The sequence below is a fragment of the Dipodomys merriami genome, unplaced genomic scaffold (assembly GCF_024711535.1).
Source record: "Dipodomys merriami isolate MVZ:Mamm:240054 unplaced genomic scaffold, mDipMer1.0.p SCAF_90, whole genome shotgun sequence".
In the NCBI taxonomy this organism is placed as follows: Eukaryota; Metazoa; Chordata; class Mammalia; order Rodentia; family Heteromyidae; genus Dipodomys; species Dipodomys merriami.
The window spans coordinates 406,336-430,417 of NW_027206513.1; the positions used below are offsets into that span (position 1 = coordinate 406,336).

At 45.2% G+C, this 24,082-nt stretch overlaps 1 protein-coding gene and 1 pseudogene across 2 annotated transcripts; both read right to left on the reverse strand.

Annotated features, from left to right (window-relative positions):
- Window positions 1–3,168: 3,168 nt before the first annotated feature.
- LOC138821194 (U6 snRNA-associated Sm-like protein LSm6 pseudogene) lies at window positions 3,169–5,204 on the reverse strand (annotated as a pseudogene).
- A 2,850-nt stretch (window positions 5,205–8,054) lies between these two features.
- On the reverse strand, window positions 8,055–10,867 carry Itpripl1 (ITPRIP like 1). Of its 2 annotated transcripts, XM_070013377.1 has the most exons (3): window positions 10,789–10,867; window positions 10,506–10,611; window positions 8,055–9,747 (listed from the first exon to the last, which is right to left on the reverse strand). In XM_070013377.1, the coding sequence occupies exon 3, from the start codon at window positions 9,731–9,733 to the stop codon at window positions 8,093–8,095; it is 1,641 nt and encodes a 546-aa protein (XP_069869478.1). In that variant the 5' UTR covers window positions 9,734–9,747; window positions 10,506–10,611; window positions 10,789–10,867; the 3' UTR covers window positions 8,055–8,092. The 2 variants fall into 2 exon arrangements, with proteins under 2 accessions (XP_069869478.1, XP_069869477.1); XM_070013376.1 differs by lacking the exons at window positions 10,506–10,611; window positions 10,789–10,867 and adding an exon at window positions 10,078–10,318.
- Between the last annotated feature and the right edge of the window lie 13,215 nt (window positions 10,868–24,082).

The following is a 24,082-nucleotide window of genomic DNA, read 5'->3' on the forward strand; positions in this document are numbered from 1 at the left end:
CTCTACCACTCTAGCACAGCTCCACATCTGACTTTTCTGGTAGTTAATTGGAGCTAATAGCCTCACAGACTTTCCTGCACAATCTGGTTTCAAACTGCTATCCCCAGATCTCCTGAGTAGCTAGGATTACAGGCAAGAGCCACTGGTGCCCAGCTTTTCATCACCATCTTTTAAAGAAAAAAAAAAAAGGAAAAAGTACCTCCAACCTCCATGCTAGAGTTTATGGTTAGTATGCAATACTAACTACTGAGGAACTCAGGAGGCTGAGATTTAGGATTAAAGTTTGAAGCCAGACTATACAGGAACATCCATGAGACTTATCTCCAATGAATGGTAAAAAGTGGAGGTGTAAGAAGTGGAGGTGTGCTTCAAGTGGTGGGAGAGTGCCTGCCTGGAGCAAAACAGCTAAAGGAGGGAAAGTGGGAGAAAACTAGGGAGGGTAACTGTCTTTGACAAGAAATATACTCATTATCTTACATATGTAACTGTAATCCCTCTGAAAACATCTTTACAATAAAATTAAGTTTTTAAAAAAAAAGCTAAAAGACATCACTCAGGCCCTGAGTTCAAGTCCCAAGAACAGCAACAAAAAAAAAAAAAAAAAAAAGTGAGCAGTGTAAAATGCTGTATCCATTCAACAACACCTGACCCCACAAATGGTGTTATGTGAGGGAAGGCCAGGACAGTTACCTAACTATCCCTAAAATATCTTTTAATTTCAGAATGAAACTTAGTTTTTGGCCTTATGGTATTTGAAGTCAGCTCTATGCTTTAAAGGCTGAATACGGCTGAGCTATGTATCTAGCTCTGTTTTGTTGTTGTTGTTTTCCTGGTTATTTTTGAGATAGGAGTGTCATTTGGAGTACCTAAGTCCACAATCTGCCAACTTTTGGCTTTCCATAGTTGCTGGGATTACAGACTCATGCCATCCCCTCCAGCTTCCCTCTATTCAGAGGAGTTCTTTCCCTAGGCTGGAATCTCAATCCTCATAATTTCTGCCTCTCAAGTAGCTAGGATTATAAATGAGAGCCAGCTGCCTACCCCCCCACCCCCCCCACCCCCGCCTCAACTCAGTGCAGCAATTCTAAATGGGGGAAGGGAGGACTTCTCACTGCAGGACTGTTCAGCATCCCTGATTCCACCCGACCACTAATTTACAGCAGTGCTCCTTCAGTTGTTTTGGCAACTGAAAGCCTTGCCTTTGTTAAAAATTTACTTTTTAGGGCTGGGAAAGTGGCTCAGTGGTAGAGCGCTTGCCTTGCATGCATGAGGCCCTGGGTTTGATTCCTCAGCACCACATAAGCAGAAAAAGCCAGAAGTGGTGCTGTGGCTCAAGTGGTAGAGCACTAGCTTTGAGCTGAAGAGCTGAAGGACAGCACCCAGGCCCAGAATTCAGACCCCACGACCAACCAAAATAAAAAAATTACTTTTTTAAAATCTTATTGTTGGGGCTGGGAAGGTGGCTCAGTGGTAGAGTGCTTGCCTTGCATGCATGAGGCCCTGGGTTTGATTCCTCAGCACCACATAAGCAGAAAAAAGCCAATGGCTCAAGTGGTAGGGCGCTAGCCTTGAGCTGAAGAGCTGAAGGACAGTGCCCATGCCCAAAGTTCAACCCCTAAAGACTGACAAAAAAAAAAAAAACTTATTGTTACTATTAAGATGTTGTAAAAGCTGGGGGGGGGTGTTGTGGTTTTTTGTTTTTGTTTGTTTTGGTTGTGGGGTTTGAATTCTGGGTCTGTAACTGCTCATGACCTCTTCAGCTCAAGGCAAGCACTCTACCCACTTGAGCCACAGTGCCACATCCAGTTTTCTGGTGGTTCATTGAGATGAGTCTCACGGACTTTCCTGCCCTGGCTGGTTTTTGAACCATCATCCTCAGATCTCAGCCTCCTGAGTAGCTAGGATTATAGGCATGAGCCATCAGTACCTGGTTTGACTTTTTGGAATGCTATTTTTTTTTTTTTGCTAGTCCTGGGGCTTGAACTTGGCCTTGAGCTTCTTTTGCTCAAGGCTAATAATCTACTACTTGAGCCGCAGCACCACTTCCAGCTTTTTCTGAATATGTGGTACTGAGGAATTGAACCCAGGGCTTCATGCATGTGAGGCAAGCACTCTACCACATTCCCAGCCCATGAATACATTATTTTTTCCAAGTGACCACCTTCATATCTTTCCAACAAGGAAAAGTGGGATAAAGGAAAGAAAAGGAATTTACAGTGTCTTCATCTCAACAAATGCTGCTAGGCACCCAGAAACCCACTCTGTATCCAGCAGTTGGATGTTTCTTACATGCATACATGCATGCATGTGCGTGCATACACACACACACACACACACACCCCATTATCCAGTTTTTTTGCCTCCTAATCATTTCAATGCAGGCCATTCTCCTTTCCATCCACCTTCTTGTTGGTCTGATCTCCCCCCTTGAGCCCACAATGGTGTTTGTCAAGTATAAATCTGGTCTGTCATTCCTACTTGACCCCACCACTTCCTCCCTGAAGTCTAAACCCTTCAAAGGTTCCATTGTCCTGGAGACTTTTTTTGGGGGGGCATGTGGCTTGAACTCAGCCTGGGTGCTGCTCCTCAGCTCTTCAACTCAAGGCTAGTGCTCTACCACTTGAGCCACAACACTACTTCTGGCTTTTTCTGTTTATGTGGTGCTGAGGAATCGAATCCAGGTCCTCATGCATGTGAGGCAAGCACTCTACCACTGAGCCACCTTCCCAGCCCAGAATTATTTCTTTCTTTTAGCATTTTCTATATTGGCACACATAAAAGAAAATGAAACTTAAATGAGAAATTCTTTACAACTCAGTCAAATTTTATACATCTATCTTACTCATGAAAGATGATCAAACTGGACAAATTATATCACAAAAACAATAGAAACACATTTCATTAAAAATGTCTAAATATGTGCTGGGAAGGTGGCTCAGAGGTAGAGTTCTTGGCTTGCATGCATGAGGCCCTGGGTTCGATTCCCCAGCACCACATAAGCAAAAAAGAAAAAAGGCAGAAGTGGCATTGTGGCTCAAGTGGTAGAGCGCTAGCCTTGAGCTGAAGAGCTGAGGGACAGCGCCCAGGCCCAGAGTTCAGGCCCCACAACTGGACCCAAAAAAAACAAAAAAAAGTCTAAATATGAAATGAACTGCTTCCTGAGTGTTTTCATATCCTTCTCTACTGGGTACTGATGTACAACATATTGTTTCCTCAGATAAATGCATCCTTGTACTTATTCTCCAGCTATCCATTTACATAGTTCTCTGTCTTCTCCACAGCTGTGTTCATGTAGCCCTCCAGACAAGCCAGGACCCCTCAATAATCTACTCCAGAATTTAATTTTACTATGTGTCCATCTGATAATTAGTTAAGAAGTCATTAGAGGTTTGCTTCTGTAGACTCACTTTTTTCCCCTCAGTTTTGGGCTTGAACTCAGGGCCTGGGTGCTGTCCCTGAGCCTCTTTGTGCACCAGGCTAGCACTCTACCACTTGAGCCGCTTCTGGCTTTTTCTGGGCCATCCTGCCTGGGCTGGCTTTGAACTTCAATCTTCAGATCTCAATCTTCTGAGTAGCTAGGATTACAGGTGTGAGCCACCTGTGCCCAGCTTTGTAGACTCATTTTAACAATCTTGGAAGGCAGGAAACCTGAGCTCTAACCCCAGCTCTACTACTTAATTAGCTGTGTGACTCAAGTTCATCATTTCATCTCTCATGGCCCCAGGTTCATCTCACTCCCGATCCAAACCTGCACATCAGGCAACTCTTATCTAATGCACCAAAAGCTGAATCCTGGGGACTTCTGCAGGAGCCTACAAGGTTTTGTGGGGTCTGGTCCCCATAACTTGATGAGCCTCATCTGTACCTTGCCTCCTTTTGCTTCCCACCTTTCATTTGCCTGGGCCTTCTTTCAGACTTGCTTTCACCATCTCGCTCCCACCAGAGGGCCTCTACACATCTGCTCTCTTCTACCTAGGACCTTCTTCATTTTCATCTTCACCATCCAGCTTTTCAGGTTCCCACTTCTGTCACTTTGATATACTCAACTCTTCTAACTGAAGGTTTCTGTATTCTGACTTAAGGTTCTGAGTGAAGGTTTATCTGTATTGCAGTTTTACATGTGCTGGTATGTCTATCCCCTCCAAACTATCAACTCTGTGAAGACAAAGCTGTCTCTGCTACCATTGATTTCTCATGCCCTAATGCTAGACTAACAAGTGTTTAAGTTTGTATTGAATTAGCAAAGTGGGAAGACATTAAATTTTGGACTGAGGCCCTGGGTTCAACCTTCAGCCTTCTCTCCACCTACCACAATAAAAAAATTTAAAAATCCTGGATTCCAAATGTTAAATCCCCTGGACCTCATTTTCTCCCCCATTATAAAATAAGAATGGCAGTATCTTCTTCACTGAGCTTTATATAGAATTAGGAAACATATTAAATTCCCTATGAACATGTGGTATACTCAGTATATACTAGGATCCCAAGATTAATCTGTTTTTGGGGGGGTGGGGGGTGTATGTGTACTGGGGCTTGAACTCAGGGCCTTTTACCCTTAAATTTTTGCTAAGGGAAAAAGGCTGCCTGGCACTCTACCAGTTGAGCCATACCTCCACTTCTGGTTTTTTGCTAGTTTATTGGAGAAGAGTTTCACACTTTTCTTCCCAGGCGGGATTTGAGCCTTGATCCTCAGATCTCAGCCTCCTAAGTTTATAGGATGACAGGTGTGAGCCACTGGGGCCCTACTTAACTTGTTGAATTCACTTGAAGAAAGTGGGAACAGGTATGCTCTTCAGGCTTCCATGTTTGCTTTCACTAAGAATGACAAGGATTGGGAGGATACTAGATGACAGTGAGTTGGGAGCCCTTAAAGAACTTGGAACCCCTGGCAGAAAGCTGCTAGTGACCCACTAGCTGATGTTCTGTGACAGAAATGGGCTGACTGCAGGGCTCCCGTGTGTGCAGTGAGGCAGAGCCAGCTCCATCTCCAGTGTCTGTGGGCTAGGCATTCCTAGTGCAGACAGGTTTTTCACGTCCTGTTCTGAATGCTATCTTTGTTTCAGAGTTTAAGCTACTGAGAGTGCCAAAAGATTGAATGATTTATCAGTGATATCAGTGGCATTCAAAGCTCAATTCCTGTTTGTAAAAAAGTAGTAGGGCCCCTCCCCATTCCTAGGCTTCCAAAAAAGCCATACTGGAACCATCACTTCGACATTGTACTCCTCCTTCAGATTCTACTTCCCCTGAACAGAGGGAATAGCTTTAGTTTAGGAGATGAATAATCGAGTTAACTGGCTACCTGAACAAGCAACCGTCTGTCTTTAAATTTACTCTGAACTTCCAGCCGGCAGCTGGCTTGTCATAATGTATTCCTGATATAAACCACCAAGTCACTGGAACAACATGTAGTTGAAATGTCTTTGCATTCATTTTGGCCTTTGAGAAAATGCTTTTAATTTTTGTATGTGATAGGAAATTCTTGACCTACTAAATACTGGGCTAAGAACCAACAATTTCTGTCTTCTAGAATTCCCCTCTCTGCCCCCCCCCAAATACATCCCATATCTTAAAATACAGTGCCTTTTGCTTTTCACAGCACTTTTACCCCTAAATCTTGTTTAAAGACTATACTGACAAGTTGCTGGCACAAGTACTTTCTACAGGCTTTCCGATTTATTAGCTCTGTATGCCCTTTCTATGCCTGTTTCCTTATATGTAAAATAGAGAGGATAAAAGATCTGATTGGTGAAGCTGTCATGTGATTATTAAATGAATTGTCAGATGTAAAGCAGTTAGAACAATGCCAACCCCCATTGGCAATGCTTAGTGAATTCCAAGTATTCCCATTACTAGAACACTATGTTACATCCTGGGGGCTCATCAGGTTTTGTTTCAGAATAAAGGTTAACTTCCTATCTGAAGAGGTTTCCCTTTTGTGAGAGTATTCCCAGAGCACTGCAGGTCTGTTCTTTCCATTACTACTTGTTTTGATTTTTTTTCCTGTACTTTCTTGTACCTTCTGCCCCACCCAAGCTGACTCTTCTCTTTGTAATCTTCTACCCACACTTAACTTCATGTTTTCTACTAGAAAAGAAATCCTGTCCCCTTCTTTGTACCTGAACAGACTTCTAGCGCTTGTTTGAAGCCATTAAAATCTTTTGACTTAGTTATTATTTTGGTTTGAGCATCATGGGCCTAAAAGTTCCTTAACATTTTGAATTTTTCTTTCATGGATACTGGCCTTGGCACTGGGAAACCACAGGGAAGACTGGTTTAAGGGACATTGAGAAACACCAGGATAAACTGGATGGAGCTGTCAGGGTAACATGAACTTCTTGGGAACAAGCATTTGAGAATACTTACCTTCAGTGTTTTAGTACAAAGATTCCAATTTATACAGAAAATAACCTCCTTTATTGATTGGGAATTAAGATGCCAGAAAACGATTTACTAAACAAAAAATATGTATGGATATTTTAAAAACTGAAAGCCCATCAGCATAAAACCATTGCCTCTCACCTTGAAAGAAGCAGTAGCTTCAGTGCAGCAAGATTTCCAAATATTTTTTTATGAAATACTTCATTTTTTTTCCTGAGTGAAAAGTGTGAGTTCTACTACAAAAACCCTAAAGGCATGTGACCCCCCTCCCGATCCCCAGGTCAAGTCAAATTCAGAGCCAGCAGCTCCTCCTCAGCAGCTCTTCCTGGTAATATAGGAACACTGATGTTTCCAGAAACAACCACACCCACAACTATCTTAACACTCCTCAGAGTGCTCAAAGTTTTGAGAGAAGGGAAAAATATACCTATCTCTGGAATCAGGACTCTTAATTAAGAGTTGAACTGCTTTACAGTCCTGTTATATGGTCCAGCTCTGGCAATGGGCCTGGATTATTATGACTGATTTTTCACAAGCATAGTTCAAGTAATCCCTTTGTCATTTTTGAAAAGGGAATTCAAAGGCATTACCAGAAACGCATGGCTACATATGGTAGCTAAACTTTTCATTTAACAAACTAGGGCTCCCCCTCAGAAACAAAGTAACTATTTTCTACAGTCCTCACAAAGATTTTTCTCATGAAGGGCTTTATAATGATACTTCTAGGCACTGAAACAGGTCATCAGTTGTTGGCTATCTCATGAATTACAGGAAATTGGTTATCTCAATTATGGCACAGACATCCTTTGACTTAATGCTTGTGAATCGATGCTAACAAGTATTTGGAGAATACTGAGACTTTTCTCAGATGCCCCAAAATAGCTGGGTCATATGAAAGTAGGACTAATTAAGAAAATGGAGCCAGGCGCCAGTGGCTCATGATTATAACCCTATCTACTCAGGAGGCTGAGATCTGAGGATCACAGCTCAACACCAGCCTGGGCAGGAAAGCCTGTATAAACTCTTATCTCCAATTAACCACTAGAAAACCAAAAGAAGTGGCATGTTCTTTGGTAAAGTGCTAGCCTTGAGCAAAAGAGCTCAAGGACAGAACCCAGGCCCTGAGTTCAAGCCCCATAACCAACAACAAAAAAAATGGAAAATAAACATTGTTGGTTATATTTTGAAACAGTGAAGGTATGAATAATTAGATCCTAAAGTATGAGAAGTTGCCTTCACAGTATGAGAAGTTGCCTTCACAGTATTTGAGATGGAGTGAAGCGCCATCAGTTTGGATGGTATTTAAACTAACCGTTCAACAAGAAAACCAATTCACAAAGAAACTCATTCACATACAAGGAGTAAACTGGAACAGAGGTATTCTCGGGTTCTCTTCTGCTTCCAGTGTTGATAGAGAAACACAACTTCTTAGGATCTCAGCTGCTAAACTGCAAGATACTCCCATAACAACTGTTTCCCTGGGGTGTCTTTGGGGCAAGGTGAAAGTTAAGACAAAGAAAAAAACCTCAGCCCCACCCTAGCTTAGGTTTTAAAGCTGCATCCAGCCTCTCAACCATCTCACTTCTCTAACTCTACTATAGCTCCTACTGGCAAAGTGAAGGTCACATAATACCGCTGATAGGTGTGAAAAATAAACTCTTTTGCAGCCTGAGGAATCAGAATACCTTCTCCCATTTTTTTAATGGCCTTTATATTAAAGTGCTCCAACCAGTGGGGCACAGGGCAGAGTTTTCACCTGGGTTAGAAGGTTGTGGAATTCCTCCACTGCCTGTGAGTGTGCCACAGGATTTAGCACAAGGTGTTGGAAGAGATTGACAGGCTCAGCATCCCGAAATGACTTAGGGATTGGGATAGTCAGGGGCAGGAAGGTGTTGCCAATGAGGAAATGTTGGAGAGACCTTTGCTGGATACCACGGCCCAAAAACCAGAGGAGGTCCTGGAGCCTCTGAGAGAGTTTGTTATGCTGCCAGTCTGCTAGGGGCAGCTGTAGCAACAGGTGCATGAGGGCTGTTTTGAAGTGATAGGAGGTAAGGATGGGGCAGGATGCCCCAGTGGGAAGGCTCTGGTGGTCCCAGAGACTCAAAATGATTTGGAGGCACTTGAGATGGCATGTGTTCTCGGGAGCAAAGCGCCCTACCAGCTTCAGGAACAAGTGTTCACAGGCTGCAACAGACTCAGGCCAGTCCACGCTAGTGAGCTGTTCTTGCTCAGAGGCCTGACTCACCAGGTAGACCAAGGTATCTTCCCGCTGCACCCCCAGGACCAAGTTGATTAACAGAAAGCGGCCTGAGCGGTAATCCAACCTGAGCTTGCAGGAGGTAGAAGATGGTGGGAGACTGAGCTTAAAGTCATACTTATGGGCCACCAGGGCCCAAGCATTGCCCAGCATGTTCCGGAACCACTGCACAGTCTTACGCACATCCAAGTGGAAGCCTGTGCAGAAAGCAGCTTTGATAGAGCTGGCACTCTTGCCCAAGGCGAGCGGATGGTCCTTGTGGTGGTGCACCAGGCACAACACATCCCCCAGGACCTTCTCGCGCTTGCACATACATTCCGACTCTAACCGCACACCACCACAGCGGTGGCCAAGAGCTGGGTCCCTCATCTCCAAGATGAACGTCATGCCCTGTGGCGGAACAATAGGCACCAGGATATCAAATTTCTGGGTCTCATGGAGGGTTCCCCACTTCTCAAAGGCAGCCCCAATGCCCAGGCAGTCCTCCAATTGGGGGTGAGCCTCCTGGCGAGTGAGTACCCGGCAGGCCTCAATGAGATCATCCACAAAGCTCTCCACAAACTCACAGGTGCAAGGCAAGTCACGAATGGCATTTTGGACATAGTGTTTGTAAAACGATTCCAGGGCCTCCTGGGAGGGGAAGTCAGTGAGCCAGTTGTAAGTGGTGACCGGCACAATACGGACTTCCTCTTCTTCATCATCACTGCTGGACTCAAAGCCCGGCTCGTGTTGCATGTTCTGTCTCAGGAGCTCAAAGATGAGAAAAAGGCAAAAGAGGCCAACATTCCAAAGGTTTCCTAGCATCCAGCCCAGAGGACCCTCCTTGCCTTCAGCCTGAAATGGCCACCTGTCTTTCTTCCCCAGCACTAACTGGTCACTGGATGTGTCTCCTCTCCAGAAATTCTCTGCCCTCTGCTTCTGCTCAGCTGCTCGCTTTCTCTCTTCAAACTCTGTCACTAAATGCCGCATCTCCTCACTCATTCGCTTCTCCAGCTGCCGACTCCTGGCTAGTGTATCCAGGTCCATCCGGTCACTGACCATGAGGGGGTGGTGAACAACATACATCACTGCCAAGAACAGCAGGCTTATCACAGCCATGGAGGCCTCTGCATCTGAAGAAGTAGGAGGGTAGGGATCAGTGATGATCTTCTGGATGCATCTGCTCTCCAGCACATATTCCCCAGAACCCTGCCCAAAATGATGAACGTCAGCTACTCAGGAGGAACAGAAAGCTCACAGAGCTAGCCTTGGACAGAGCAAATGTGGTCTGCCTAGAAGGAGATTTGGAGGAAAGGGAGACAGTAGGATGTGCCCCTCAGTCTTTCTACTGCTTTCCTTCCACATGGTATGGATGGTATTGAGGTTTCCAAAGGATAGACATGGGACTGTTTTTATTCCACTGTAGGATGGGGCGGGGGACCCTTACTGTGGGGTGGCCTCACCCGACTCATCAGTCCACCTTGGGCACCAGAAATGCCCTGCTGATCCCAGAGGCTCTCCCTTCCACAGGCAGAAAGCACTGTGTCTGCCTGGGCAACCCTTTCTTGTACCCAAGCAGCCAGTCCTAGGCCCCAAAAGACAGCATCCCACTTCCTCTGTGACTTCACAATTCTCAGAATTCTGCTCGCCCCATGTCATCAAACCACTCAGCCACACCCCTCTGCCCAGTGGGCTCCAGTGAGGCACAGTGTCTGCCACTCCTTGGTATTGTGTCCTTCCAGGTCCTCAGGTGGCTGCCATGTGTCCAACTCTACTTCTCTCTCCGTCCAGGATCTGACAGCCCACAGTGGGGGTTCTGCTACTTCCCCATCCACCGCTGAAGCCCAAGCTCTGGCCTTCACCCCAATAGTTCTCAAGCGTCTGGGCTTACCGAGATGTATGGACTGCGCCCTGGGAACACTGAAGCCAGGTGATGGGCTCTCCCTCCTCTCTTTAGAACTTGGTCCTGCTTCGTGTCACCGCAGGCTCCAGGATCTCTGTTAAAATTTACAAGATTATAGGCCAGGGCTTTGACTCAAAAGTGGAGGCCCCTCTGCCACTCTCCATTTACTATTTCCCCCAGAGATTTACATTCTCCTCCACCTACCAAGACCGAACTAAGGACCGACCTCTTCTCGGGGGTTTCTCCCAGAACCTGGGGCCAGGTTACTCACCCTCTGTGTCAGCCGGAACAGGGTCTTAAAGAAACAGTACAGCCTGACCACCTCTGCGTTCTTCCTGGCGGGATACGAGTTACCGGTTCATCGCCGGGACCAACCTCGGAAGCGGCCCCGACTCCCCTAGGGTACAGAGCATATTTGTCCAAGCGTCTGGTGGTCTGTGTGCGGGCGGTGGGCCCCGGGAACGCCCCACCATGCGGTGCACGACTCTGAGGGCGCGGACTTTGTCCGGCTCCTGCCCTCCGGGCTCCGCCTCGCCCCGCCCAGCCCGTCCAGGCTCCTCCCACCTGAAGTCTGGCCCGGCCGCTTGGAGGGCCGCGTCCCAGACTCTTGCACATGCGCCCCCACCCCAGCCTGCAGCCTTGAAATTGCGGGGAGATCAGAACTTCTGCTCGGCCTTCCTGGGAGACACAAGAGAGCATGTAGTAGTGTGTGTTGTCAGCCTCACTCAGTTCAGTTTGACGAGAACAAATACTTCGGAAATTCAGGCGCGAGGATGATGGTACCCAAACTAGGAATTGACCACGAAAAGCTAGCTAGTCTCACTTTCCGCAAGCTCTGAGCCAAAGAGCAGGAGCTGAGCTGCTTTCAATATCATTTTGTTTGTTTGTTTGTTTGTTTTGACAGTCCTGGGGCTTGAACTCAGGACTTGGGCACTGTCCCTGAGCTGCTTCAGCTCAAGGCCAGCACTCTACCACTTGAGCCACAGCACCACTTCTGGCCTTTTCTGTTTATGTGGTGCTGAGGAATGGAACCCAGGGCCTCATGCATGCATGGCAAGCACTTTACCACTAAGCCACATTCCCAGCCCTGTTTTCAACATCTTGAATATACTCATAATTCCTACTTCATGCCCAGACTCTGGTGTCTTTCTCCAACCCTTTTCTCCAATGAATTATGAATGGATCAGATAGCACCACAAATCCTGCTTCTGACCTTTCTTTTGTTTTTTTCTTTTTGTATGTATTTTTTATTGTAAAAATACTGTACAGAGGGTTTAGAGTTATATGAGTAAGGTAATGAGTATTCTGATCTTTCTTGCCATTCACTGGTCAAGTAGGAGTAAGAATCTTAAACCTACAAGCAGCTTTGCCGATTACCTGAGTATATAAAAGAGAGTACTTTAAGCTGGGCGTCCGTGACTCACATCTGTAATCCTCCAATTAACTACCAGAAAACGGGTACTGGCGCTGTCACTCAAGTGGTAGAGCGCTAGCCTTAAGCTAAAGAGCTGAGGGACAGCGCCCAGGCCCAGGGTTCAAGACTCATGACCACCAACAACAAAAAAAAATTTTTTTTAATGGGCTGAGAAGGTGGCTCAGTGGTAGAGTGCTTGCCTTGCATGCATGAGGCCCTGGGTTTGATTCCCCAGCACCACATAAGCAGAAAAAAAAATTTTTTTAAAAAGAAGAAGAAACCAGGCCCCAGTGGCTCACACATGTAGTCCTAGCTACTCAGGAGGCTGAGATCTGAGGATCATGGTTCAAAGCTAGCTGGGGCAGGAAAGTCTTTATCTTCAGTAAACCACCAGAAAACCAGAAGTGGCGCAGTGACTTAAATGGTAGAGCGCTAGCCTTGAGCTGAAGAGCTGAGGGACAGCGCCCAGGCCCAGAGTTCAAGCCCCACAACCAGAAAAAAAAAAAAGAAAAAGAAAAAAAGAAAGAGAGAAAGAGAAAACTTTATAAAGTATTGAAGCTGGATACATCTTATCAGGAATTTAACAGAATGGTTTTTCTGAAACACCAAGTAAAAAAGTCTTCCCTCTTCCTGACCTATGTTAGGTGTCCAAGGAGAAAAGGAACTGATACTAGTTACGAAAATCCATCTCCTGAAAGATAAATCAAACACAGATCTTTTCAGTGACACTGTAGAAGGACTCCCAAACAACTGGGACAGTACCTCCAAAACAAATGACTTTCTGGGCTCATGCCTGTAATCCTATCTACTCTGGAGGCTGAGATCTGAGGATCGTAGTTCAAAGCCAGCCTGAACAGAAAAGTCCATAAGACTCTGATCTCTAATAAACCACTAGAAAACCGGAAGTGGCACTGTGGCTCAAGCGGTAGAGCGCTCACCTTGAGCTGAAGAGCACAGGGACAGCGCCCAGGCCCAGAGTTCAAGCCCCACAACTGACAAAAAAAAAAGTCTGTTAGATTTTTTTTATGGGGGGGTGTGCCCGGTCGTGGGGCCTGAACTCTGGGCCTGGGCTGGGCGCTGTCCATTAGCTCTTCAGCTCAAGGCTAATGCTCTACCACTTGAGCCACAGTACCACTTCCAGCTTTTTTCTTTTTGCTTATATGGTGTTGAGGAATCAAACCCAGTGCCTCATGCATGCAAGGCAAGCGCTCTACCACTGAGCCACCTTCCCAGCCCCATCTATTAGATTCTTATCTCCAATAAATTACCAAAAAAATCTGGAAGTTGAGCTGTGGCTCAAGTGGTAAAGCGCTAGCCTTGAACAAAAGGAGCTCAGGGACAGTCCCCACATGCTGAGTTCAAGGACCAGCACAATTAACAAACAAAACTTATGTTAATAATTGTGGAGCAAGAAAGAATGTTAGCCAATAGTATCTGAACATCCAAAGTTAAACTTTTGTAAACTTGAATGATGAAAAATAGAATACAGATTATTTTTTTATTTTTAATTTTATTTTTGAATAGTTGTACATAGAGGCTGCCATTTTACAGAGCAGTTTATGAATACAATGGATTTTTTTTTCTTTTTGTCAGTCATGGGGCCTGAACTCTGGGCCTCAGTGTCATTCCTTTCAACATTCTCACCTCTCCCAGATCACAGATTATTATTGTGTATAAGCACATCTGAGAAGTAATAATGAAGTTTTCTACCTTTTTTTTTTGGTCAGCCATAGGGCTTGAAATCAGAGCCCGGGCACTGTCCCTGAGTTCTTCTACTCAGGGCTAGCACTCTACCACTTAGAGTTAGAGCACCACTTCTGGTTTGGGGGTGGGTAATTGGAGATGAGTCTCAAGGACTTTATTTTCTTCCCACGCTGGCTTTGAACCATGATTCTCAGATCTCAGCCTTCTGAGTAGCTAGGATTACAGGCATAAGCCACCAATGCTTTGCTCTTTCTTTTTATTTATAACATGACAACATTGGAATGAGAAAAATTGTTTCAGTGTGCAAAAACCGTGGTGTTTAAAAACCTCCTGTGTTAGCCAGGCACTGGTAGCTCACACTGTAATCCTGGCTACTCAGGAGGCTGAGATCTGAGGATCACGGTTCAAAAGCCAGCCTGGGCAAGAATGTCATGAGACTCTTATCTCCAATAAAGCACTAGAAAACCAGAAGTAGCGCTGTAGCTCAAGTGGTATACTGCTCACCTTGAGCTGAAGAGCTGAGGGACAGTGCCCAGGCCCAGAGTTCAAGCCCCAGAACTGACAAAAAAAAAAAACAAACAACAAAACTTGTTTAGAACTTGTGGGGAGGCAACCTCAATATACTACTACAAAAGGGCATTGCCATAAGGAATGGTACCTGAATTAAAATTAGTAAAAGTTGGGCTGGGAAGTTGGCTCAGTGGTAGAGCGCTTGCCTTGCATTCCTGAGGCCCTGGGTTCGATTCTTCAGCACCATATAAGCAAAAAGAAAAAAGCTGGAAGTGGCGCTGTGGCTCAAGGGGTAGAGTGCTAGCCTTGAGCTGAAGAGTTAAGGGACAGCGCCCAGGCCCAGAGTTCAGCCCCCATGACTGGACCCCAAAAAAAAAAAAAATTAGTAAAAGTTGGGCTGGGTACTTCCTACCCCCTTCAAGCCATCAAAACATTGTAATCTTATAATAACTAATCTTCTGTGTGAATGTTACCTTATTAAACATTGTGCCTTATTTTAAGTTTTGTGGAAATCAGCTCTATATTTTGGGAAAATAACTTTTTTTTTTTTTTTTTTGTTGGTCGTGGGGCTTGAACTCTGGGCCTGGGCGCTGTCCCTCATTTCCTCAGCTCAAGGCTAGTGTTCTACCACTTGAGCCACAGTACAACTTCCGGTTTTCTGAGTGGTTTTTATTGGAGATAAGAGTCTCCTGGTCTTTCCTGCCTGGGCTGGCTTTGAACAGTGATCCTCAGATCTTAGCCTCCTGAGTAGCTAGGATTACAGGTATGAGCCACCGGTGCCCAGCCAGTATTTTATTCTTAATGAGTAAGAATGTACTCAAAATCTAAAATCCTTTTAATGTTTGTATTTGCCTATTATATAATTGCTTATCTGTTATTGAACTTAATACATGAATCCTTTTAAAAAATCACTTGTTGGGCTGGGAAGGTGGCTCAGTGGTAGAGGACTTTCCTTGCATGCCTGAGGCCCTGGGTTCAATTCCTCAGTACCACATAAGCAAAAAGAAAAAAGCCAGAAGTGGCGCTGTGGCTCAAGTTGAGAGTGCTATCCTTGAGCTGAAGAGCTGAGGGACAGAGCCCAGGCCCAGAGTTCAGGCCCCACGACCGGACCCAAAAAAAAAAAAAAAATCACTTGTTTATACATGTGTCTTCATGGCCAAATCAGGGTTGTTTAAAAAAAAAAAAAAAAAAAAGCGATTGTTGCCAGGCACCCATGGCACATTCCTGAAATCCTAGCTAATCAGGAAGCTGAGATCTAAGGATCACAGTTCAAAGCCAGCCCCAGTCAGACAAATCTGTAAAATTCTTACCTCCAATGTAAAAGCTAGAAGTGGAGCTGTGGCTCAAGTGGTAGTATGCTAGCCTTGAGCACAAAAGCTCAGGGACAGCACCCAGGCTCAGAGTTCAAGCCCTAGGACCCGTTTAAAAAATATAATAATAATCCGGGCTGGGAAGGTGGCTCAGTAGTAGAGCGCTTGCCTTGTTTGCATGAGGTACTGGGTTTGATTCCCCAGCACCACATAAGCAAAAAGGAAAAAGCCGGAAGTGGCCCTGTGGCTCAAGTGGTAGAGCGCTAGCCTTGAGCTGAAGAGCTGAGGGACAGTGCCCAGGCCCAGAGTTCAGGCCCACGACCGGACCCCCCCCCAAAAAAAAAATCCCAAACTCACAGTTAAAAAGCCATTAATTGATTTATTTTTTATTTTTTATCTTTTGCCAGTCCTGGGTCTTGAACTCAGGGCCTGGGCACAGTTCCTGAGCATCTTTTGCTCACTCTACCACTTGAGCCACAGTGCCACTTCTAGCTTTTTCTGTTTATATGGTATCCCTATATCAGCAAATATTGCTTGACCTATTTCTCCCCCTCCCTCCTCTCTCTCCAGTCTGATATGGAGCAACTGTTGGTTTAGGCAGTAGAATAGAAGACAAAGTTATTTAAACACCTCATTAATCATAGTAATAGGAGATTGCATATAAATGGAGAATGAAAGTAAGTTGTAAAAAGTCACTTTTTTTTAAACAATTAGACTTTACTGTTACGGGTGTTTACCCTGATTAAGCACAATAACTAGTTTTCCTCCCCCAAAATAAATTTTTTTTTTTTTTTGTCAGTCATGGGGCTTGAACTCTGGGCCTGGGCGCTGTCCCTCAGCTCTTCAGCTCAAGGTGAGCGCTCTACCACTTGAGCTACAGTGCCACTTCCGGTTTTCTGGTGGTTTATTGGAGATAGGAGTCTCACGGTCTCTCCTGCCCGGGCTGGCTTTGAACCGCGATCCTCAGATCTCAGCCTCCTGGGTAGCTAGGATTACAGGCGTGAGCCACCGGCGCCCGGCTCCCCAAAATAAATTTATTTTGAAAAGTAAATGTACTGCCTAGCAAGCTGGAGAAGTTGAGTTCAAGCTATTGAAGCTGGGCTTCTGGTGGTTCACACTTACAATTTTGGCTACTCAGGAGGCTAAGATCTGAGATCTGTTTGAAACCAGCCTGGGCAGGAAGGTCTATGAGATGCTTATTTTCAATTAACTACCAAAAATCCGGAAGGGAAACTGTGGGTTGAAGTGTGACTCAAGAGGTAGAGTGCCAACTAAAAGCCAAGTGACAGTGAGAGGCCCTGAGTTTTCAGCTCCAGTACTGGCACCCCCAAAAGCCATTATGTATTAATAAACCATGGTGAAGTTTCAACTTATGGAGTTGAAAATTCTCAGTTGCAGCAGTAGAGGTCATGGATTCAAAACCCAGTACCACCAAGAAAGACAAAGGGAAAGAAAAGAAAGTTATCGGTTCTGTGAAGTTTCATCAGAAACTGAAGCTGAATACTCTTAAGTTCATTGCACATTAGCTCAGTCACACACCCTCAGTGTGTATCTTTATTGCACATTAGCTCAGTTGCATATACTCAGCATGTCATTATTGCACATTATCTCAGTCTCACACAGTGTGTGGGTGTATGTGGGGGAGGGGGTAGGTATGGATGTGAGTGTGTTGTTGAGGCTTAACCCCAAGGCCTGTACATCCTAGGTCAGTCTTCTACTACACTAAGCTACACCCCCAACCCTGTGGGATTGTTTTGTTGGGTTTTAGTCCAGGGATAAGACATGTGTGTGTGTTTGTGTGTGTGTGTGTGTGTGTCTGCGTATGCTAGTACTAGAGCTTGAACTCAGGGTATGAGTGCTAGTTCTTTGCTTTTCTGTTCAAGGCTAGCACTCTGCCACAGCTTCACTTCTGGATTTATTTATTTTGGGGATGGTTAATTGGATAAGAATCTCATAGGCTTTCTTGCCCTTGACTGGCTTTGAACCAAGATTCTCAGATCTCAGCCTCCTGACTATCTAGGATTATAGGCATGAGCATAAGACAAAAAAAGGTGGGGGGCTGGGAAGGTGGCTCAGTGGTAGAGCGCTTGCCTTGCATGCCTGAGGCCCTGGGTTCAATTCCTCAGCACCACATAAGCAAAAAGAAGAAAAAAGCCAGCTGGGCACTGGTGGCTCACGCCTGTAATCCTAGCTACTCAGGAGGCTGAGATCTGAGGATCGCGGTTCAAAGCCAGCCCGGGCAGGAGAGACTGTGAGACTCCTATCTCCAATAAACCACAAGAAAACGGGAAGTGGCGCTGTAGCTCAAGTGGTAGAGCGCTCGCCTTGAGCTGAAGAGCTGAGGGACAGCGCCCAGGCCCAGAGTTCAAGTCCCACTACCGACCAAAAAAAAAAAAAAAAAAAAAAAAAGAAAAAAGCCAGAAGTGGGGCTGTGGCTCAAGTGGTAGAGTGCTAGCCTTGAGCTGAAGAGCTGAGGGACAACGCCCAGGCCCAGAGTTCAGGCCCCACGACCAGACCCCCCCCCAAAAAAAGGGGCTGGGGGGTTGAGGGGCTGGGGGACTGGGGGTTTAGCCCAGCGGAAGGGCGCCTGCCCGGAGCGGGCAAGGCCCTGGGTTGGGGCCTCAGCCCTGGGGGGGGGGGGGAAGACAAACAAAAGGGCTGGGAAGGTGGCTCAGTGGTAGAGCGCTTGCCTTGCATGCATGAGGCCCTAGGTTTGATTCCTCAGCACCACATAAGCAAAAAGAAAAAAGCCGGAAGTGGCACTGTGGTTCAAGTGGTAGAGCGCTAGCCTTGAGCTGAAGAGCTGAGGGACAGCCCAGAGTTCAGGCCCCATAACTGGACCCCCCCCAAAAAAAAACAAAAAAATTTTTTTGGTTGTGGAGCTTGAACTCAGGACCTGGGTGTTGTCCTTGAGCTTTTCTGTTCAAGGCTAACACTCTGTTACTTGAGCCACAGTCCACTTCCAGCTTTTTATGGTGTTTAATTGGAGACAAGAGTCTCACAACTTTCCTGCCTCAACTTACTTTGAACCATGATCTTCACATCTCAGCCTCATAAATAGGATTATAAGTGTGAGCCACCAGCCCCAGACTTGGCAATGTTTTTTTTTTTATTATTTTATTTTTATTTGTGAACATACTGTACAGAGGAGTTACAATTACATGGGCAGGATAATGCGTACATTTCTTACCAAGCATTGCAAAAACTGCTAATTTTCCTTTTTTTTGGGGGGGGGAGGGGTCCAGTCACAGGGCCTGAACTCTGGGCCTGGGCGCTGTCCCTCAGCTCTTCAGCTCAAGGCTAGCACTCTACCACTTGAGCCACAGCGCCACTCCCGGCTTTTTTCTTTTTGTTTATGTGGTGTTGAGGGATTGAACCCAGGGCCTCAGGCATGCAAGGCAGCACTCTACCACTGAGCCACCTTCCCAGCCCTTTGGCAATGTTTTCTAAATGAAAAGAACTACTCTTAACCACTATTACTAAACAACAAATATTTTTGGAAATTAGCTTTTGTTGACGACTTCATACATTCTTAGTAGCTGTAAAAATACCAAGCAAAACAGTGTTTGCCTATGAAATCCATATTATGATGAAGTCATTCGGCCACTAACTTTGATTCACAAGTAATATCAAACCATTTAACATACTTCTATGGTGTCAAAGGTAAAACAAGAATCAAGGCCTCATTCCTACATAAATTTAAAGCAGACTTAACTTCTGGGTTCAAACTACACTCCCAGCAAAGTGAGTTAAATATCAGTGCAAGTAGAAAAGGAACTTTCATATCTCAAAATACACCTAACTTTGCAATTGAGAAACTTTTCATCTAATATAACTAGAAATGCTTAATCTGCAGTGTAATGATATACTAAAAAGCTAATATCAAAATCTATATAAATGCTATCCAACAATAAATATTCTTGAGTGAAATATTCTTGAGGATGTTTTTCTTTTATTTTAATGGTACTGGGACTTGAACCCAGGACCTGGGTTCTGTCTCTTAACTTAACTTGAGCCACAGTTCCTCTTCTGGTTTCTTATTGGTTAATTAGAGGTGAGTCTCACTGACTTTCCTACCTGGGCTGGCTTTCAACTATGGCCTTAGCCTACTAGGTAGCTAAGATTACAGGCTTGAGCCACTAGCATTCACCTATGCTTGAGGATTAATGCCAGTATTTGGCAATACTCATCTGTATGAAGACATTTTCAAGGGAAAAAATATGTAAACTCTCATCACAGATCAGTATTAATACTGCAGGTCAGCAATTAATTTGGATGATAGGAAACACTAATATTGAATTCCAATTAAGTGAAGTTTAATTCCAGAAAAACAATTTATTGTTTTTATTAGTAAAGCTATATTAAAAAGATTGTATTCTATTCTATTTTGAATTTTGTGGAAATTTTTTCTTCTTTTCTTTCTTTTTTTTTTTTTTTTTTTGGTCGGTTGTGGGGCTTGAACTCTGGGCCTAGTTCTTCAGCTCAAGGTGAGTGCTCTACCACTTGAGTCACAGCGCCACTCCCAGTTTTCTGGTGGTTAATTGGAGATATCTCACAAGACTTTACTGCCCAGGCTGGCTTTGAACTATGATCCTCAGATCTCAGCCTCCTGAGTAGCTAGGATTACAGTGGAGATTTCTTTTCACTTTTATTATATAAATACCTACATAATATTCTTTTTTTTGTTTTTGTTTTGTTTTTTGTTTTTTTTGGGTCCAGTCATGGGGCTTGAACTCTGGGCCTGGGTGCTGTCCCTCAGCTCTTCAGCTAAAGGCTAGCGCTCTACCATTCGAGCCACAGCGCCACTTCCGATTTCTACATAATATTCTTGATTCTGACTTTTGGGTTATGTTGGGGCTCTGCAAAAATAACTGAAAGTATGTGCATTGAACTGCTCAGTACTTTGTTAATGAAATTTGTCAGAAGCAGTCTCAAAGCCAAGGTCTTAGCCAGGTGCCTAGTGGCTCATGCCTGAAATCCTAGTTATTCAGAAGGCTGTGTTGTAAGGATTGTAATTCAAAGCCATCCTAGACAGGAAAGACCGTGAGACTCTTATCTCCAATAACTACCAAAAAAAGCCAGAACTGTGGCTCAAGTGGTAGAGTGGTAGGTAGAGTGCCAGCCTTGAGCAAAGAAGCTAAGGGACAGTACCAGGCCCTGAGTTCAATTATGACAAGAAAGAAAAAAAGAGAGAGGGACAGAGGAGGGGGGAAGGAGGGAGGAAGCGAGGAAGGGAGGGAGAGAGGGAAGGAGGGAAGGAAGGAAGGAGAGAGAGAGAAGAAAGAGAAGGAAAAAAAGTCTAACTTTCTGCATTCCTGCTCCTCATCTCTCAATGCAAGTCTGAGAAACCAGAATTTCTCTTTTCCAAGGTGGGTCATAGACACTATAATGCTTTCTCCCAAGCCAATCATAAAATCATAAAACCTAGAATTATTATGTTAACCTTCTCCATCCTTTCTGACTCAAACTAGATGTAAAGAAATTCTCTGATCTATTATTGTGTAGTAGTAGGTCATAAAAACCTTTATTCCTTGCCCCATACCCAGAAGGAAGAAATTTGAGAGGTCCAGAAGAATCTGAACAGACAGGCTTTGCTAGGTTTCCCTGCTCAGTTTATTATTATGAGATTATATTATTTTTTCCAATCACATTTCTACATAGCTGTCCCTGCTTCAGTATACCTAGGCTAAAATAGATCCTGTGTCTTTGGGTCTTTATTTTGATGGTTCCTATGTCATATAAAACTGAATGAGTAAATTCGTTATGCTTTTCTTTTGTTAACCTGCATTTTGTTATAGGAAAACCCTTTTGTCTCCCCTTTATCTGTGAACATTGAAACATTTACTATCTGGGGCTGTGAAGATGTTTGAACTCAAGCCCTTAAGTCATTACTACTTGAGTCATGCCCCCAAGCCCTTTTTGTTTCAGCTACTTAAAAATAAAAATAGACTCTTGAGTTTATGCCTGGCAATTCTCCTGTTTACCACTTCAGTCATAGCTGGAATAACAAGCATGGGTCACCATGCCCAGCTTTTTATTGACTGTCAGGGATATTGATTGCATATACTTTTTGTCTGGGGTGGACTGAAACCCTTTCCTCCTGATCGCTATCTCCTGAGTACCCAGTATTACAAGGCAGGAGCTACTGTGCCTGGCATGACCCCTGCTTTTTTTTGGGGGGTGAGGGGTCCAGTCGTGGGGCCTGAACTCTGGGCCTGGGCACTGTCCCTCAGCTCTTCAGCTCAAGGCTAGCGCCGTACCACTTGAGCCACAGCGACCACTTCTGGCTTTTTTCTTTTTGCTTATGTGGTGCTGAGGAATCGAACCCAGGGCCTCAGGCATGCAAGGCAAGCGCTCTACCACTGAAGCACCAAATTGTGCACAATTCTTCAAGAAATGTATTTGTAAAGTTTCATTTTTTTAAATTAAAATGAAAGTTTGAGCATGTAGAGTGCATGCCTCATTTGCTCAAAGCCGCCTGAAAAGCTAGGATTACAGGTGTGAGGCACCGGTGCCCAGCTTTAAAAATCTGTTTTAACAACATAGAAAGACTTTCAGTATTTGTTATAATGTTTGGAGATATTTTAAAGAGAAAAGGAAAAGAATAGTTACAATCAAAAAAAAATATAAATCTCAATGTATCTGCTATATTCCAGCATTAAATGAAGAAATATAAAATGGTTAAAAGAGGAAAGTATACTTATACATCACATTGTAGACAGTGTTCTTAAGTCAGAGGTACAATACAACTTTACCAGGCCTCTCTAGATCTCTGTTCACTTAAAAAAAGTTTTTATATTTATCAGAAATTTCTTCCTTGGGGAGGGCGGGGGGGGGGGGGGGGAGGCTGGGAAGGGATTTGGAAGGGGAAACAAAGGAGGAGGCTACAATGCTTGTTAAGAAATGTACTCATTATCTTGCCCATCTAATTGTAACTCCTCTATACAGTATTTTCACAATAAAAAATAAATAAAAATTAAAAAAAAGAAAAAAAAAAAAGAAAGACTTTCAGTGTCCAGGGCCCAATACCCTTGGTGCCTTGGTTGATTAAAGAACAAAATGTGTTTTCTAAAGAAACAGGTGCACCTGCGGTGGCTGATGTATTTAGCCAGGACTTCAGGAGATAGTTAATGTCCCTTTGTCCCCTCGAGGTTGGAAGAGAGGGCGAGATGGGGGATCTCCTTCCCGCCAGATTTCAAGGGCCCCACTATTCGCCTCCCTCCGCCGGGACCCGCCTGTGTGCCTACAGTCGCGGAAGCACCCTCACTTCCCAAACGCCTTTTCCGCGTCCGCCAGCAGCCAGCTGAGAGCCCGGGGACACGGGGTGGGGGGTGAGGGGGGGTACCGAGGTCATCGCGGGAGAGTGCGGGGCTCGCAATGATTGGGACGCGCAGTTGTGAGACCACTCAGGATCTTCCCGAGTGAGTCGGTGTCTGAGGGCGTGAGCCAGCATCCCACCCCATGGCACAGATAAGCACAGTGCTTTTGCCCAGTTGGCACGACGGCCAACACTCGTGGGGATACAGCCCCGCGTCCCCGCTGGCCTGGGTCACGCCGCAGATGCCAATTGCGTTTCTTCTCCCTGGATTACAGTGAACGTGTTATCTCACTTGGAACTTCATTCAAATGAAAATTTTCATAATGTGATTTCCAATATGCTCTTAATCGATTGGTGTAATGTGGCTGGAACTGGTCCTTACTCAAAGCGACCTCACTTGGCCAGATCTGAAAATGACAGTCCTGGCTAGAAGGCCCAAGCAAAAACCAGCCCAGCGGGAAGAGCAACTTGGGACGCAGCCATGGTTTCGGCCCCGCTCCCAGCATCAGCCCCGCCCCAGCATCAGCCCCGCCCCCGGCAGCAGCCCCGCCCCCGGCAGCAGCCCCGCCCAGGCAGCATCCCTGAGCCATTCTGCTGGACCCCTCTACATTCTGCTGGACCCCTTGTTGCTTAAACAGAACGCGCAGTCCTAGTCCAGCCTCTCGCTCCAGCGGGCGGAAAAGACTTCTGCATTCATCCAGTACGTTAAACCTACCGGTGCATCCTTCCCTCCAGAACGCAGCTTAGCTGATGAAGAGGAGAGAGCTCCAGGAGCCAAACTTTGAGCCCCGTCTTTGATGCTAACTGGGACCCTCAACCTCCAGAGAGTCTGCTTCCTTATCTGATTTGGATGCCTAGCTCTCAGTCACCAACTTGATGTCTGTTACCTGGGTTTCTCATTTCTAAATATGGCAGTCTACATCGTATTGTATCCTGATTATTATCTAGCCTATTGATCTGTCTCAGAGTTCTTAGATCCTTAAAGGAAAAGATGTACAGTAGTTTAGTGCGGTATTTTGTATTGGGGTTTGAATTTAGGGCCTTGCACTTGAATCACTATGTGTCGGCGCTCGCTCTCGCTCTTGCTCTCTCCCGCTCTCGCTCTCACTCTCGCTCTTTCAGATAGGGTCTTGCTTCCAGGACTGTGACCTTCCTGCTTTATGCTTCCTGCCAGTATTTGGGATGGTATGTAAGTACTACTGGCACTTGGTGAGGAGTGTGGCATGTATGCTCAGGCTGGTCTTGATCTGCAATACTCTCAAGTAGGTAGGATTAGAAGTGTTAGTCATCGGCACACAGCTCAAGTCAA

What these genes read in the sequence shown, in the direction of transcription:
- Itpripl1 (XM_070013376.1), bottom strand. Translation starts at nt 10,273, where the DNA reads ATGACATGGGGCGAGCAGAATTCTGAGAATTGTGAAGTCACAGAGGAA. An exon ending in AAGGTGGACTGATGAGTCGG is followed by an intron (nt 9,748 to 10,077) that starts GTGAGGCCACCC and finishes CTACTTCTTCAG; the next exon opens with ATGCAGAGGCCTCCATGGCT.